The 18,599-nt window shown below is 37.5% G+C and overlaps 1 protein-coding gene across 1 annotated transcript; it reads left to right on the forward strand.

The window, feature by feature from the left end:
- Positions 1-562: 562 nt before the first annotated feature.
- On the forward strand, positions 563-16,832 carry pip4p2 (phosphatidylinositol-4,5-bisphosphate 4-phosphatase 2). Its single transcript, XM_058405272.1, has 7 exons — positions 563-775; positions 7,595-7,743; positions 9,361-9,467; positions 10,152-10,275; positions 13,153-13,205; positions 15,025-15,115; positions 15,712-16,832. The coding sequence occupies exons 1-7, from the start codon at positions 670-672 to the stop codon at positions 15,853-15,855; spliced, it is 774 nt and encodes a 257-aa protein (XP_058261255.1). The 5' UTR covers positions 563-669; the 3' UTR covers positions 15,856-16,832.
- Positions 16,833-18,599: the final 1,767 nt, after the last annotated feature.

Below are 18,599 nucleotides of genomic sequence, written 5' to 3' on the forward strand. Positions count from 1 at the left end.
GCACAATAATGCAACATATATACATAGACATGTATGTTCTCCCCGTGCCTGCATGGGTTTACTCCAGGTACTCCGGTTTCCTCCCACAGTCCAGAAACATGTACATTAGGTTGATTGGTAATTCTAAATTGCCCATAGGAGTGAGTGTGAGTGTGTGTGGTTGTCTGTCTATATGTGTGGCCCTGTGATGGACTGGAGACCTGCCCAGGGTGTACCCCTGCCTTTCGCCCAGTGTGCGTTGGGATAGGCTCCAGCACACCCCCGTGACCCTAATTAGGAATAAAGCGGGTATAGAAAATGGATGGATGGATGGATAGATATACATAGACATATTATTATTTGTATTTCTTATATATATATATTTATATATTTTATACATTTGCAACTGCAATATCTGGAGCTGCACTAAAGAATTTCACTCACTTCTACACTTGTGTTGATGATGATAGAGATTTGACAACTAGAAAACCATCATTTGTAGTGGTCTACATAAAAAAAAGGGAGTGTTTATCCCACTATGCGGTTGCATCCTAGCCCCGCCCCGTTTACGTATTTGGCCCTGCCCCCTCATGCTGCTGCTGGAGCAGTGTTGAAGTCTGTGTGTTTCGGCACCAGGCTGCCGGACGGACACGATCGCGGTTGTTTTTGTTGTTATTTTCACGTGTGAAAATGGCGTCCGACGGCATGGATGAGCGATCGCCGCTACTGTCGGCGCAGAACTCTGGCAATGTGACGCCCACGGCGCCGCCGTACCTCCAGGAGCCCAGTCCGAGAGGTAAATATACAAACCGGGGCGTCGTGATTGACTCGGAGCTGCTGAATCATTTTGGGCGTAGCGACGGCGCATAGAGCCGCACATGACGCTGTAGCTCACGTTAATGAAACCCGTGATATAGAATCGAAATATCAGCTGATGAACTGACATGGAGAAGGCAACGCATACACGTGTGCTATGTGCAAGAGGCCTAAAATTAAAGCATAAATAACAAGGGGGGGGTTGTGTAGATTTCTAATGCTGCAGGTTGCAGAGTAGGCCCGCTATCTTTCCTGCTGACCTGCAGTGTGGGCATCTGACAATATCATCCAAAAGCCTCTTAGTACGAAATAGATATAAATATAGAAAGTTTTTTTTTATTATTATTATTATTCACATGAGCCTTTTAATTGAGAGGACTGAAACGTGGCGTCGTTGTTACTCCTACTATAAAATGGTCACATTGTTTACAGTCCATGTATCGCTTCTATTAAGTAAATGGTCGCTGGAAGGTGTGAAGGACGCCCACTAGCCTCTATTGTGTGGCGTGATAAACTGTAATACACGCTTAGAATAAACAGTACTGAACTGTACCATTCCCTGTCGCTGGTTTAGAGTTGAGATTACATCACATCTTTCATACCTTTAGTATATTGTATCTAGAATAGTGCATGTGTTCTACCTAAAATGCCTTACAGTCAAAGGTAATTTAGGTCAAATACAGTCAAAGGTAATTGTGTACGGCATTTTAAAGACACTATATTCACGTTTTCAGATGAAAGCTACACAAAAATGTCTAGGGCTGTTCATATTGTACCATACCTAGAACCTATGGTGACAGTGTTTTCACACATGCTGTTATCTTTTGGTGAGTTAATTGGATCTCAGTTGCTTTGTCCAGTGCTTCCACGGTCCCTTCCAGTCTTCAGTTTAATGTGTTCCACCTTTAAGGACTCCTGGCGTTCTTGTGGATAATAGATGGGATTATTGGGGAAACTATACAAAAGCAGTGTGACCCTAGAGCATAAAAAGAATGGCATACAGTGTAGGGCACTTTTTTATTCAGCAAAACGCAAATAACCAAGAGTTTCAATAATTTGTGCACACTCATAGCTAATGGAGAGCCCACATAGTTGACTGTCATGTGACGTGAAAATTATAGAAATAAGTGAGGTAGCATTTGAATACCTTTAAGCAGAAGTCTACTCGTCTTTGGTTTCAGCAAAGAGCATATTGACAGTTTATTGAAATGAAAGAAAAGGAGTATGGGAAATGTAACCTTTGAACAGAATGCTGGCGCTTTATCTCCTTCCATGTTTTTTTTTTGACTAATCCTTCACCCACCTTTGTGGTGGTGTTTCCCTATAACATTATGTCCGGAAGTGTTTATTCATCCTATAAAACAGCAGTATATCTACAAGTACAGTTTTTATTAGCAATAAGGAACATCATATATTTTTTTTTTATATCAGTTCTAATTCAATTTTCTGTCGAACATCTGCAAAACAAGTTATCACTTTCATTATAAAAGCAATAAACTCTCTTCTAATTTTATTTAGAAACATCGAAATGCAACATCAAAGTACGTCCTCCATTTTTAGATTTTCTCTTGCCTGAATACATATAATAAAATAACACCAAATTATTTTTTTTTAATCCAATTTGAACCCATGAATCAAAAATTAACAACTAACCAACCAGATCAACAGAATCCATCAGCACTGTGGTATTTTTAGACTATACATTATATTTCTAGAAGTATGACCTGACAAATCACACCTATTTGGGGTTCTTCTACAAAAGAAGCACTCTGTTAAATTAGATGTCCTTATATACTGTAGCATTATATTGTCCCTCAGTTGAAATCAAGAGGCCCAAGCCTGTTCCAGCCTGACAAGGCACCTGTGCACAAAGTGAGCTCCAGGAACACATGGTGTGTTGTTGCTGATGTGGAAGAACTCACGAGTCTAATACTCTTAAGGCTGAATGAACACAAATCCACACAGCCATGCTCAAAAATCTAGTGGAATTGGAGCTTATTATTACAAATAAAATAGAAGGGTGTAATATGGTCAGATGTCCACAAATATTTATTGTTTATATTATTATGCAATGTGTAATATGGATACTGAACTTGAAGACCATTTAAGGGTTTTTTTTGGAGGAGGGTGTAATTTATTTTTATTTATTTTTTGTTTTTTCCATTTATTTTAGAAAGTTACCTAAAATTCCAAATGGGAACTGAAACACAACATGAAAAATCCACAGTTCCTAATTCTTCACACACAAAAGTAAGTTTGTGTAGGTGTTATGATGAGAATTGACATCTTCACAGAGACTAGTGTCATGCTAATAAAGATGGGTGGTGCATTAAAGGGAAAACGACAGCTCTAAAAGTCTGGAACTGTACTGGAAAGAAAATCTAAAAGATATTCCCACTGTTTTGTTGTTGGCGGTGGAGAGCAGCATCTAACACGTTGCTCTAAGATCTCACATTGGTGTTCAATTTGAGCTCTGCTGAGCTCATATCAGTTTCATTCACACTGAACCATTCACTGAGCTCTTGTGCCTGGAAGAGGCCACTCCTAACAGGAAGTGTTTCATCATGAGATAAAGATGATCAGTCAGAATAGCTTCATACATTTGTACATTGTGTTTTTGTTACCTGCGTCTTGAAGGTTTTGCAAAAACTGGGGCATGGTCCATAAATATGGTAACTAGACCAGATTTAGTAAAATACAGTCCAAATATTTTAGGGGTGACTGGGTAACCTACAACTGAAATTCCCACTCTGACTGCAAGCCAGATACTTCCTCACCATTGTATTTTATGTTGGATTCTGCCAAGGCCAGATTTGAAGCTGGGCAGCAGCTGGCTCCAGGGTTCAGTGTACTGTGTTGGGGAATAGGCCTCTCATCTTACATGTAGTGTCAGAGGAAAATATACCCTGGTTTACTAGAAGACACAGGTGCTATATTGACATATGAGAAAGGAATGAATCTGCCTAGATGTTGCTAAGTTCAATGAGTTGTTCCCATTGAAAGTGCACATTGTACACCTTTTGAAATGTAAAACAAATAATGCAGCATGAATGTAGATGAAGCTCTCTGTCAGTTCTCAGAACTAAAACTAAACGGTTACAAAAACTACTGATAAAGAAGAAAGAAAACGAGCATTTTCTGTCACTGGTATAGGATTTATGAATCCAATTGATTCTCCCTGTTTCCTGTGTGGTACTCAATACCGGATCAATATATTATCATGAGCAGTTCTGGTCCAAGCAACACCATTGCTAGCTGTATCTCTACAGTGGATATTACACTGTTGTTTAGATACATGTCTTGTAATCAGTGTGTAAACAGTTAGAGGAGCACACTGCCACTGATACAAATAACCATGTTTTTGCCCTGTACTCCTCACAACAGGTCTGGAATGGATATTGATGTGACTGACCCGAATACATCTACATGACCTCAGTTTAAGCATGTCCTTGTTCAAGTGGAAATTATTTTGCCTTTACTAGCAACATTGCTTGGAAAATCAGTGAAACTGAATATATCTGTTCATATATATAATGTGGAGCACATCTTCACACTGTGTCAGGTTGGCCAGGTCTAATGTTTTTAGTTCTGTGTCCACTTTTTTGGACCTGATTATAATAACAGTATCATTGTGTACTGTGTGGTTGTTTTGTATGTATGGTCATATTTGTCTGGTGCCATTTGGACAGCTTAGCTGCTATGGTATAAATGATGACACAAACTCATTTGTTATTTTTTAAAAGAAAATGGCTAAAAGTTAAGATATAAAAGCTTTTTTTTAATGAAAATAAGGAATAAACTATATACAGTATTCGGCAAACACCCTTATCCAGAGTGACTTACAAAAGTGCTGTGAATGGAAAATAATCTTAGGGTGGTAACAGTAACATCAGACCACACCCTTGTTGATTATTTTTTATCTTGCTTATCCTTTACTAAGTAGTTCCATTGACAGCTATGTCTTAAGAAATTACATTAATGTGTGCATTTGGCAAGGGAATGAAGTCAAGGAGTGAGATCGGATACTACGTGCATTAATTTAATAATGGAGGCAGATGCTGCCAGGTGTGGTATTGCTTTGGTTCGGTCAATAATTACAAGGGTGCGTAGAAGGAAAAGAAGAATACATGCATATGTATCTCGTATTTCATTTTTAAGTTGTGTGCACGATAAAGCAGCAATTTAATTTTAAGCACTCGATTATTACTGGGTAGAAAATTTACCTGAACTAATAAGTAACTGGCCCAGTTTATGATGATGCTGCTGCAGTATGCTTCATTGTAAGTGTGTGTGTGTTCTTTGCACTTATTTGCAAGGTTTATAATTAGAGGTAAGTTTAGAAGGCTAAAGACACCATTAATGAAGTAGATGTGCAACAGTTTCATGTTACATTGATTAAATCTGTTTATAAGTTAAGTCTAATAGATTTAAGGGCATTCTTATTTAATGATCCGTGAGGCCTATGTTGCATTAGTAAATAAAACATATTTTTATCTAAGGAATCTTGTCGGGTTAGGGTTATTTGACTATAAAGTCAAATGAATCTGACTAGGCAAATACAGATACATTTAATAGAAGAAAATACATATAATAAACATCTTGGTCATATTATTATTGATATTTAGTGAAGAAAATAGCTCAGTGTTTGTATATATTGATATACTCTTCTAACTTGTGCCCCAATAGCCTCATCTTGTTAGCAAGGTATTGGAATACCTGTCCATACCTCATTATGGGCCAGAATATCAACACAATTCTTAAATTCTATTCAAGAGTTTAGTCACTAAGCCTATTTAAAAGCCTAGTTGTGTTTTAGCTCAAAAAGCAGCTATAGTCAAGCTTCACATGCACAGTACCCAAGGAATGTTCACTTGGGGAAACGTTTGCTTTTAAAATAGTAATATTTTCAACAAAATCATCGTATCATAAACAGAATAAAGATTTTGATGATCCTAATATGACTGTGTAGTGTGCCTCATTAGTTCACTTGATAATATGACTATATACGAAATATGGCTGAAAAAGAAACAGTTCGTATATTATAGATGCAGGGTGGATGGGGAACTAATTAGATTCAAAGTAATTGTTTGAAATTCTGTGTTGTGCATTGTGGACTGTATTTATTATTTTCTTAGCTACATGAGCATCATAGTTTAAGTGCAAAACTGGGGGGGGGGGGAGACTTGCATTTTGTTTAAAACATAGATCTAATGTGTGCATTTTTGCTGAATGAATAAAAAAAACAAGGCCAGGAATGGTTCAACTGATGAATCTGGAATTGGTATATGAGACTGTATCGAATCATGACACTTCCCTAATCCATTTAGCTTTTAGAGTGAAAGTCTAAAGTAGGGATAAATTCAATATAGTCTACTCAAAGCCAGTTCTCTCCAGAGTTTCGGTCTACAGTATACAGTATGTAATATGCAGTGCATAACATGTTCCTTTTAAGGACAACTAATGACATTTGTGTTAAACTTTACACACTGACCTAACCCCAACATGGCATATTATCGATATATACATGAGATAAATCCTTGGTCTAGACTTCGAAAGTTCTTATTCACCCCTTGGCTTAGTGTTCAGTTATTCAGCCAAGCTTGTAATGCAGGATTTAGGTCATTTTCATAATCTAGTAATTCACTATTCAGTGCAGTAAAACCTTGCACAATACACAATGTTACTGGGGACAAAAGTAACAAACAAGGGACAAAATCTTGCCCCTGTTGCCCCTTTCATATTGACACAGCTCCTCATACAGTTCATAAATCAATAATAATTCCTAATTTTATCAAATGTGTTCCTTCCTCTTTATCATCACTGTTTGTAAATAGCAGGATGAGAGAGGCTCTGTTTGCTCATGTTGGCATGGACAAAGAGATGAGTAAGTCATAATACTGTGTAGCTTTACACTTTTATTTAAGGATTAAACTGAAATTTATTTCTGTAGTGGTTTTAATAATAGACGTTGTCTCAAAGCAGCTTTTTAGAAGTATAGAAACGTAGAATAAAAATGATAGTTTAAAGTGAAGTTACTATTTATCCCTAATGAGCAAGCCTGAGGCAACGGTTTAAACTATGATTGCATTAAACCTAGAGTAATTCTCAGAGCTGATGATGGTTCTGACCATCATTTACAAGCTTATATTAATGTACTCCTTTGAATATGTTAATGTTCCTGTAGTAAAAGTTTAAACAGGGACTTGTATGGCAAACTCAAGACCTATAATTAATAAATGAGTAAATGCAGTTTTCTGTGTGAAGGTCTGTGTGTTTTACCATTCATGTAAAAAGTTGACACAGGGATAAAAACAAGGCCTGGTGTTAAAAGTTGGCACAGGGAAATGTTCATAAATTTGCAGTTTCTCAGAACAATGCTGCAATTATTTGTCTAATTAACTTCCAGTGCAAGGAGGAAAAAGTGATGAGAGGAGCATTTTGTTTTGTGGATGTTAAAGTAAATGTATATGACATGTCATTGACTAACAAGTTCCTGACATGGAAGAAGGCTGTCCTGCTACCGATGAACAGTTTAGGCAAATTTGGTTGTATATGTTATTTCATTGTCTGAAAGACATTTTGTTAAAGGCTTAATGGTCAAAATTGTTTCTGTGTCAAAAGTAAATGGGGAGTTAATGCTCTAATTAGTTTCTAAAGTATCCAATGAAAAAAAAGAGCACATGGATTTGAATTATAATATATATAATCATATAATTTCATATATATAATCATAATATATGAAATATAATATTTTAATAAATGTAATGTGTATATATCTGTGTCTGTCTGTCTTTGTTAGCTGAGCTTCCTCCCCCATACACAGCCATTGCCAGTCCCGATACAGGAGGAGTGCCTGTCATTAACTGCAGAGTGTGTCAGTCTCTCATAAACCTGGATGGGAAGCTCCATCAGCACGTCGTGAAGTGCACGGTCTGCAATGAGGCCACGGTAAGAAAGCCTCTTACTTGCCACAGCTAATGCTTAGTCATGCACACAGCACCAGTCCTACATTCTTCCTTTCTCATTTGTACAGCTCTCTCTCTCTCTCTCTCTCTCTCTCTCTCTCTCTCTGTGGTCTAGCCCCTGCAAGTCCTAAGTGATGTCTTCACACAAGTCAGACTTTGACAGGAAGAGAGAAAAAACTGCAATCTAATTTGCATTTGCCGGTCTTTATCTCAGACTCTCTGTGCTTTGAGACTCAAAAATCTTTCTTCATTTCCCAAGAAATAAATGTGGATTACGCTGTGATTCCTGCAAATGATCTTCATAACAGGAATATGACAAGAGATTTGCTCCATACTTTTTAATATAAATATTGCACCATTCAGATAAATGTACTTAAAAACAATTTGCAGTCGTGCAGAATCCCATAGGTTCATCAGACAGATTGAGAATTCCCACACCCACCGCAGATTTCCATCATCCTCTCCACCTGTTCTGGATTTTGCATTGATGCATATTGCGTCATATAATTACACAATCTGAAACTACAATTATACCAATAATTTACACAGAACATTAGCGATTATTACTCCCAAAAAGCTCATCCAGCACAAATACATCTTTCACTTGTAACTAAGCAACGCAGCATTCAATCAGCACACCCTCTTAGTCATGATGAGAAAGATTTCACATGATTTGGAGGTTGGCATGTGTGAACATTCATCCTTGTGGTGCTTCTGTGGTGTGGCAGAGAAAATTTGATAAGAGGCTACGATTGAGGAGAAAAAGGCAAATGTAAAATGCTAGGAAATGTACTGAATTCGTAGAGACACAAAAGACGTACACCGGAAAGACATTTATTATTTATGTCTGTGCCTTGTGTACTGCAGTGATTTGAATCTGTACAAGCAATCTTTTGTTGTTAGTCTTGCCCTTGCTTTAGTAGATAATCTCACCTGGATACTATAGATTTGTTCCTAAGACCTGCTGCATTAAACATAAAGATTAACACATCCCAAGTCACAACATGATCCTTACAACACACTCATTACTTATTTTATATTACACTTATTACTTATATTATGTCTTTATAAATTATTACTGTACCACAACTGGATACTACAATCATCATGAGACACATTTATGATAGTCACCTTGAGAATCCTCAGGACATATCAGGGAGTGTCACATCTGGCTTGCTCATTAGGGCTCTGAAGCTGCACACTATTTCCGTAAAACATAGCATTAATCTTGCTCTGTTTTCCTTATCCATCCAGTTAAACCTCAGCCATTTTTCCATCAAACTGATTTCATTTAAGAATGTTTGCTAACAATATGGCGGTTCTGTCTAGACTCAAATTAGAGCCATTGTTATGGTGGGTAAACCACTAAAGCCTCTGACTTAATGAGGTTAATCGCAGGAGTCATTCTGGGTGTTTGCTGCAATGACAGAATCATTATCTGGTGTTGATGGTGGAGCGTGCTTATACACATTTCCGTAGAAGTCAAATATTTTATGGGTTACTTATTCAGGAAAAGTCGCTAGGGAAAAAATGTTTTTTCTTTGTTAAAGATTAATTTATGAGAACTAAAATTCTCAAATGTTATATTTCTTTTTCATAGCCAATCAAAAACCCACCAGCTGGGAAAAAGTATGTCCGATGTCCCTGCAACTGCCTGCTAATTTGTAAAGACACATCCCGGAGGATAGGATGCCCTCGGCCCAACTGGTAAGTGTGATAAAGTCTGTCATGTTGCTGCAGCAGCAGGTCTTTGAGGCTGTAGTCATGTGATGACAGAGTGCAGACCGGTGAAACGGGTACTGAGTGAAAGTACACTCATTTTATTAGGAACAGCGGTCATCCAATCATGGGGCAGAAGCAGAATGTATATAATCAATCAGAAGTAATGAGCTTCAGTTAATGTTCACATCAAACATTAAAAAAGTGATCTCTGTGACTTTAACTGTGGCACGGTTGTGCCAGACAGGCTCGTCTGAGGATTTCTAAATGGTGAACTGCTGAGCTGGGATTTTCACACACAGCAGCCTCTACATTTTACACAGAGTGGTGTGGAAAACAAAAAAAACATTGAGTGGCAGTTCTCTGGTGGAAACAACTTACTGATTTAACTGATTAGAGCTGCAAGGAAGTATACAGTAACTCGAATAATCACTCTTTTCAACTGTGGTGCACAGAAACATTTGCACAGAACATTGAATCACTGACATGCCTGATTTATTTTGGACATTTTCCAGTTGATTAGATCTGTATGAATGTGCAGGTTGTAGATGTACCTACGACAGTGGACAGTGAGTGTACTTGCATCTGTACAAGAGAATGAGGGTTCTTATAGTAGTATAGAAATCAAAGTCACAGGAAGTCATTAACGTTATTTGTTTTTATCACCCACAGCAGACGCATTATCAACCTGAGCCCAGTGATGGTGATCCCAGAGGAGCAACCTGCACAGCCAGCACTTCCTATTCAGCCTGAAGGCCTGCGTGTGGTGTGCGGCCACTGCGGCAACACGTTCCTCGTATGTACAGTTGACCATCTTATTAATCCTTTCCTATATAATCCTATCCTATCCTATCCTAACTTATCTCACCCTGACTGTCATGAACCGTTTTCAAAAACAGTAGGTCAAAGTATGTGTATAGATTATCACTCTGTCCTTTAAAACTATGTTTGTTATGCATTATGGACTACCCAAGTAATGTTATATTTCACTCACATATATTTTTACCATCATCCTCCGAGACTCCTAGAGCTCTTCCTTCAACTAAACTCAGCCAGCTTGGCTCTGTGCTGATGTTCTTGCCAAAGATCACTGCATCAGATTCACAAGAATCGCGCTAAAGCTCAAAACAACCACTGTTAGTTATTTTTAGTTTTCTTTGTAATATATATTCACAGGTAACTCTGTGGGCAAATCCGATATAGCAAAATCCAAGAAACCAGAAACAGATCATACACAAAACAAACAGGTAGCAAAATACTAGGCTACGTACGTAGCTGAAGCTAATGATACTTAACGCATAATAGTTTGGTTAGTGCGTTTTTGTTAGTCTGTGAATGCAGAAGCAAAATACGGGAAGTCCTAGTATTCAGGTGAGGGTGCCCTCCACTGGACGGGAGGAGACACTGTGGACGGGTTTGTGACACTATGTCTGTCTCATGGATGTGCAAAGTAAATCTTTTCTAATAACAACTATGTAATACCGAGGACTTATGACAGCAGATAATGATGTACTATGGACAATACCAAATAATATGTCCGACAAAACAAATGATATCTGTACTATTTAGGTGTCATAGGAAGTACATCAAATGTAGTTTGGGATGCAGCCTTAAAATCTCAGTGAATGTGTATTGACTCAGCCGAAATTAATAGCCAAGAACGGAGGAGCATAACCCTGTAAATGCCATAAAATTTCCTTTTCTCAAGATAACTAAATTTTACATCCTGATTCTTTATTATTTCCCTGTTTTTACCCAGGTTTTATCCTTTTCAAAACATCCATAAAACAAGGGATTGCTTCCTGATCCCAGTGATGCGTCAGATCACATAATTAAATTCTGCTTGTCCAGAATGTTTCCTAGTCTTCTTCACTCGTGACCATTTTATATTGCAGTAAATGAAAGATTTAGCACAGGATTCACACAAAGAAAACGAGATTTCCTTTATTGCACTAGACGTACACTATATTGCCAAAAGTATTCGCTCACCCATCCAAATAATCAGAATCAGGTGTTCCAATCACTTCCATGGCCACAGGTGTATAAAATCAAGCACCTAGGCATGCAGACTGTTTTTACAAACATTTGTGAAAGAATGGGTCTCAGGAGCTCAGTGAATTCCAGCGTGGAACTGTGATAGGATGCCACCTGTGCAACAAATCCAGTCGTGAAATTTCCTCGCTCCTAAATATTCCACAGTCAACTGTCAGCTGTATTATAAGAACGTGGAAGTGTTTGGGAACGACAGCAACTCAGCCACGAAGTGGTAGGCCACGTAAACTGACGGAGCGGGGTCAGCGGATGCTGAGGCGCATAGTGCGAAGAGGTCGCCAACTTTCTGCAGAGTCAATCGCTACAGACCTCCAAACTTCATGTGGCCTTCAGATTAGCTCAAGAACAGTGCGCAGAGAGCTTCATGGAATGGGTTTCCATGGCCGAGCAGCTGCATCCAAGCCATACATCACCAAGCGCAATGCAAAGCGTCGGATGCAGTGGTGTAAAGCACGCCGCCACTGGACTCTAGAGCAGTGGAGACGCGTTCTCTGGAGTGACGAATCGCGCTTCTCCATCTGGCAATCTGATGGACAAGTCTGGGTTTGGCGGTTGCCAGGAGAACGGTACTTGTCTGACTGCATTGTGCCAAGTGTAAAGTTTGGTGGAGGGGGGATTATGGTGTGGGGTTGTTTTTCAGGAGCTGGGCTTGGCCCCTTAGTTCCAGTGAAAGGAACTCTGAATGCTTCAGCATACCAAGACATTTTGGACAATTCCATGCTCCCAACTTTGTGGGAACAGTTTGGAGCTGGCCCCTTCCTCTTCCAACATGACTGTGCACCAGTGACCAAAGCAAGGTCCATAAAGACATGGATGACAGAGTCTGGTGTGGATGAACTTGACTGGCCTGCACAGAGTCCTGACCTCAACCCGATAGAACACCTTTGGGATGAATTAGAGCGGAGACTGAGAGCCAGGCCTTCTCGTCCAACATCAGTATGTGACCTCACAAATGCGCTTCTGGAAAAATGGTCAAAAATTCCCATAAACACACTCCTAAACCTTGTGGACAGCCTTCCCAGAAGAGTTGAAGCTGTTATAGCTGCAAAGGGTGGACCGACATCATATTGAACCCTATGGATTAGGAATGGGATGTCGCTTAAGTTCATATGCGAGTCAAGGCAGGTGAGCAAATACTTTTGGCAATATAGTGTATTTTCAATGCTCCTGTTATGCCTTTGGACTTTAGGGTAGTGAAAGCTGATGATGATGCATTTGCTGCCTGCAAGGTCCTAATACTCATAACACTGTAAATTATAAGACTGAACAAAAACAGAAAGTGACCAAATGACCAAAATGAGCATGGCATTATTCTACAAATAACTAAAACTAACAATTTGCATTCTGCTTTGTTCTTTCTCATAAATATTTCTCCTTTTTTTTTAAATAAATCTTTTGTTACTATTCGTTGTTGTTGCCTTTGGGCTCTTACTATAATTCTTGTCTTGCCTACTTTAGATTTTAATTTTAGATTAGTTTCTTTATAGTTATAAATATTTTTTATAACTCATTATTAGATAAAGTGATCTAGCAATAACAGATAACCTTAACTCAATAGTTGAAGAGTATATTAATTGTATGTTTGATATCGATCTTTGTTTGTTTTCTCCCTTGCCCACAGTGGATGGAGCTCCGATTTAATACTCTGGCCAAGTGTCCACATTGCAAAAAAATGTAAGTCACATTCATCACTTTGTCATGTTCGTTTTTGTTTAAATCTTTGTGTTGTAGATGTCTGAGGTTATTGCTATGGGAGCCTCATGACTGGAAATCATAGCTTCCAATTTGCAATCCCTGTGACTCCTAAATCAAAGTGTGACGCACATTTCTGGCATGATGTCAGGCCTTGGCACCCCGGGGTAATGCAGAGAGGAAGAGTAAACATACCCAGGGTGGTAGTGCCAGTAATGTGATGCCCTACACCCATTACCCAGGCTGCCAGGATCTGCCAGAGCAACTGCTATGGAGTGAGAGCAGATTCCTGCTGATGTAATGTAACACATCATTGCCAAATAGGATAAAACACATTGAGATGGCAGATGTTACAACCGGCCTTCTGCTTGTAAGAAGAGAAAATGTATATATGCAAGATTTATTAGCTTCGTACAGGTCAGTATTGTGAGGTGTTAATGCTACTGTATATGTAATTACAGATAATTCCATAACTATTCACAGTAAGTGGACTTATATATTTCATACCAGTTTATTTTCCCTACCTTTCTTCATTATTTAGTAGTTGTTAATTTGGAAGTTTTCAATTTGTAGTTTCTCATGAAAATGTGCCACTTATTCCACTTATACCCAACACAAAGCAGAGGGCCATTACCACCCTGTAGTGGATCATTTTCCTGTAACAGCACAACCCTAAATCTGTTATCTCTCATACCACAGTGATTTGAAACTGGTTAAAATCTTTGTATGATCAAAATGTTTTTTTCTAACCATTTATAGCTATAGCTTTTAATCTTATGGAACCTCTGCAAGACAAGTTAGCTTCTGTTATCGTTCCCTTACCAGTCTGTCTCTTTTTTCCTTGAAGTTAATAAGACAAGAAAACAGCTTGTAATGTTCCTGAGAAACCTAAATACATAAACTTTGTCTTTTAATGAATATTGACACTGGAGACTCCTCCAATAAACACAAAATAAATAGCTTCTAAAGCTTAACCATATCAGTGATTATATAGTTAATAAATAAAAAGGCCTTTTTAATATTTGCTTTGTATTAGTCTTAAATTATGTAGTGGGTCTATTTTTTCTGATTTTTAAAACACTGAACCTTTAACCCTTCAATAAGTCAATTCTTTTCATTTTTATATTATATTTATATTTTATATTATAGTTTTTATAACAACCTCCTTTTAAAATCATAACAAATCAGGCTGGTTAATGTGCTTTATATATATATATATATATATATATATATATATATATATATATAAATATATATATATATATATATATATATATATATATATATATATATATATATATATATATATATATAATGTTTTTTTTATTTATATATATATATATATATATAACCAGCCTGATTTGTTATGATTTTAAAAGGAGGTTTTAGAATCAGTCACATGAGAGCCATGTGGAGTATTAGCATGACCCAGTAGGGGTAGGAGGAAGTCATGTGACCCCAGACAGATTACAAGCATTTACAAAAGAGGCAGTTTATTTTCAACCAGCTCACTAGATCTGGTTAAAATCTCATAAAATGGTGAAATACTAAACATGGCCAAAATGCCAAATATTTTAGTGTTTTAATGGTTGTGTAAGTCCCACATGAAGGGCTTGTCATAGAATGTTATAACATATGATTTGCCCATCTGCTAAAAAATGTTACCGTTTTTTGCTGCTAAAATTTTAAAACAAATCTCAAATTATGTATTCAGTCTTGCTGTTAAGGCCAAATAATCCTTTGGTGTTCAGGGCACTTTTGCTTTGCTCTAAGCCTGATCCTGTGTTGTTTTTGTCTCCAGCTCTTCTGTTGGCAGTGCTCTACCCAGAAGACGCTGCTGCGCCTACATCACAGTAGGAATGATCTGCATTTTCATTGGAATTGGACTAACTGTGAGTACTGAGCCAAACCACCATGCGCTTTAAGCTTAATTGCTTCCACAAAGGAAGGATAAGTGTGCGAGGTCACACAACCATTTTTGTCATGTTTTTAAGAATTGACCCAAAGCCTTTACTCTGATTGATGAAACATGGAGGTTGAGAAACCTTATTGCTTTGATACTTTTAAAATACAGATTTTCAAACACATACGGATTTTAAAATACTTTTGTCTCCCTTTAAAACCCCCATTTCCTTTCAGAAGGATGTGATTAAACAAAATACTGCGCTTTAGTCAATATGCCTTGAAAAATAACGAAATGTCTTCCATAAAAAGATCATTAAACAGAATTAAACCAAACAAAAACAATATTTGGCGTGACATCTCTTTTTTAAAAAAAAAAAGCATCACTAGTCTCAAGTACACTTTGTGCAGTTCTATAAGGAAATTAGCAGGTAATTGGAGCTGAGTTTTTATTTTGTTTTGTGAGCTTTTTATACATTATGTTCAGTCAGCTATCCTGAGACAGATCCAATACATTATCTAATTATCTTCATCTTACTCTGTGTGTGTGTGTGTGTGTGTGTGTGTGTGTGTGTGTGTTTCCTAGGTTGGAACCCAAGAATTTGCTCGCAGGTACCATGCTACCTACGTGTCATGGGCCTTTGCGTATCTGCTCGGTCTTATCTGCCTGGTGCGGGCCTGCTACTGGGGAGCAATTAGAGTCAGCTATCCAGAGAACACTTTTGCGTAGATGAATTGTCTGTGAGCGTTCATTTAACCCTTTTAGGATTTAATTTTATCTTGATTTTAACAGGTGTACATTTGACTGGTCATTCTATGTAGGCAAGCTATAATTGAGGCAGGATTTTTACACATTGTATTCTGATTAATTGGGTGTTAACTATTTATATATATATACACAGATCGGAAATTGAAAATGATGAACATTGGCTAAATACATATTGATTCAATGGAATACTTAAATTGAAGGTACGTATGCCTCGTATTGTTGTAACTCCTACTGGATAGACTGTGTGTGCTGCGTTTTGTTACCAACTTGACCAAAATGAACAATTTGTCCATTGCACTACAGTTTTATGCAAATATACTGTTTCTTTGCTGCTAGTTGTCAGCTGTAAAAAGCTGCAGGTTGTTAAGTATTAAAAGCTGCCCACTCTAAACAAAGGTACTGTGCTCCGTTTATATAATCGTACATCTTACACGTGCCAACATTTGTGTTCATATCTCTTGTGGAAGAAAAATTCTCGTATTCAAACAGTTCGAGCCGCTCAGACACGCTCCGAGAGAATATCACAGCTTTTCAGAGTAATTACAGACGGCATGCTTACAAACTTCAGAGCTCATAATTCGACTCCAGTGAGAATTAAATGTTTCGCATGATGTTAATTTTGATTGATTTGTACCACAGATCAGTGTTTCTCTGTCGACGAAAGGTCACCGTGGAAGTGTTCAGCCTTCCTCTCTATACATAGAACAGAAACACCTCCGCTTTATTGTTCATGCTAAAATCACTGTAGTTCCCTATCTTTGGCAGGGTGACTGGGCACAACTGTAGTTACTAATCCTGTTCTGAATGTGAAAAGCAAGTTGTTGTTTTTTTTTGTATATAGTTTATCCATCACACCAAAACTAACTTAAGTTGGAGTATGGTTTGGGTCTTTTTAAAAATGGTAATTTATCAATAAAATAAAAAAAATAAAAAAACTATTCTGTCTGTCTGGGGTTTTTTTTTTTTCTTTCACAATTTTCACAATTTGCAGATTACATATTGTATAAAAATATAAAATATAAAAATATTGCCCACTTTAAATTAGAAATAAAATAATTTATCTTTTTTTTTTTAAATAAAAATGGGATTCTTATTTGTGCTATTTCTCAAATAATATTTTCTCTAAGGATTATGAACCAAAATTATTGATTGATCATTTAAGAATTAAAGTAATAAATTAAGAATCATGTCAAAGAAATATTTAAATGAATTCAAGCAAATTGTCATTTTTGTATTTATTTTTTTTTTAAGAAGAAGAATCCGTTAAATGGCCAGAATTTTGTGTGTGTGTGTTTGATGATTGGAGTTTTCTTTGCTTTTTGTTCTTCTGTGCTTCTGTGTCAACTAAAATTTTGCCTATAGAGGACGAATAAAGCTGCGTCCCTCATCTCATCTCCATCAAACCAATACGCTTAAGCACAATTAGGACCAGAGGCAAAAAAAAAAAAAAAAATTTCAGATGTCTGAATAAGTTGGAAATATTGCAAGAATTGGATCCCTGACTGCACTGTTCCCACACAGATAGAAGGATAGTGAAGGAGGAACAAAAGGGCCCAAAGATGATCATTTTGGAATTAGCTGGTTGTCAGCTTTGAAAATCAACAGTTAAACACCACTTTCATAATAACAACTGAAAGCTGAAAGTGGAAGTGTTGCAAGAAAGCCCTTCCTGAAAGCATCTCACGAAACATTTACATTTGCGACATTTGGCAGATAGCCTCATTCAGAGTGACGTACAAAAGTGCAGTCTCCATGAATGAATACATCATTACCTGGTTCGCTAGGACACAGATTTATTTTTTTCCCCATCAAGCTTCATTAAAACTGCCAAATCAAAGTTTTTGCTGAAGCACTCCGTCAGGATGTGGGGCAGACTGCAAATAAGGAAATGCAGCTGATGAAATATATGTTTTGGGTTGTTTTATGGTTGCTGGTTTGGGGCTCCGATGACTTCTATGGAGTCAAGACTACCATTGGTAAGTCAGACAATAGTCTAAAACCAGGACTAGCTGAGATGGCTTAAACGTTTTCAAGGCCAATTCAAGCTGCAGTCTAAATAGAAATGAGAATATGCCAAGAGTGAGACTGAAAAAGATCAACCTTTAAGTAACTGGCTTCGTTTATGCATTGCGCCAGTCATTAGACTATCATTTCTAAAAGAATGCATCATTTCTTGTCAAATGTTGTGCATGTAAAAATAAAAAAAGCATCATGATCATTAGGTTTATAAACTCAGTCAATACCAAGAGCATATTTAGCGAGATACACGGCCAAGGCCAAGACAATCCCAAGTATAATTTGCAAGTATAATAATTAAATCAGTTCCATTCCAGTGGGCTCCTCTGTAGTCCTACAGCCTTATTTATCAGTGTGAATAATTGAATTAAATGTGAAGTTAAACATCATGCAATGTGTCTTTTTAATTATCATTCGTATTTTCATGTCATGAATCTTCAGTGCTAATCTGAGAGACCCAACTGCTTTATCATGGCACCTAACATTACAGACACCATGTTCATTCCTTTAGTAAGTGTTACATGTTTATTACACAACATTGTACATAGTGACATGACATGCCACAGTCTGTTAAGTGTTTTACTTCCACCTATCCAAGCAGTTGATATGCTGTTCCTCATGATCTCTGTGTGCCTCACACATTCACAGGGTGGCAGTGTTGCCTCATCAAAAAGCAACACTTCTTGGTG

Source organism: Hemibagrus wyckioides, linkage group LG12 (genome assembly GCF_019097595.1).
Source record: "Hemibagrus wyckioides isolate EC202008001 linkage group LG12, SWU_Hwy_1.0, whole genome shotgun sequence".
Taxonomy (NCBI): Eukaryota; Metazoa; Chordata; class Actinopteri; order Siluriformes; family Bagridae; genus Hemibagrus; species Hemibagrus wyckioides.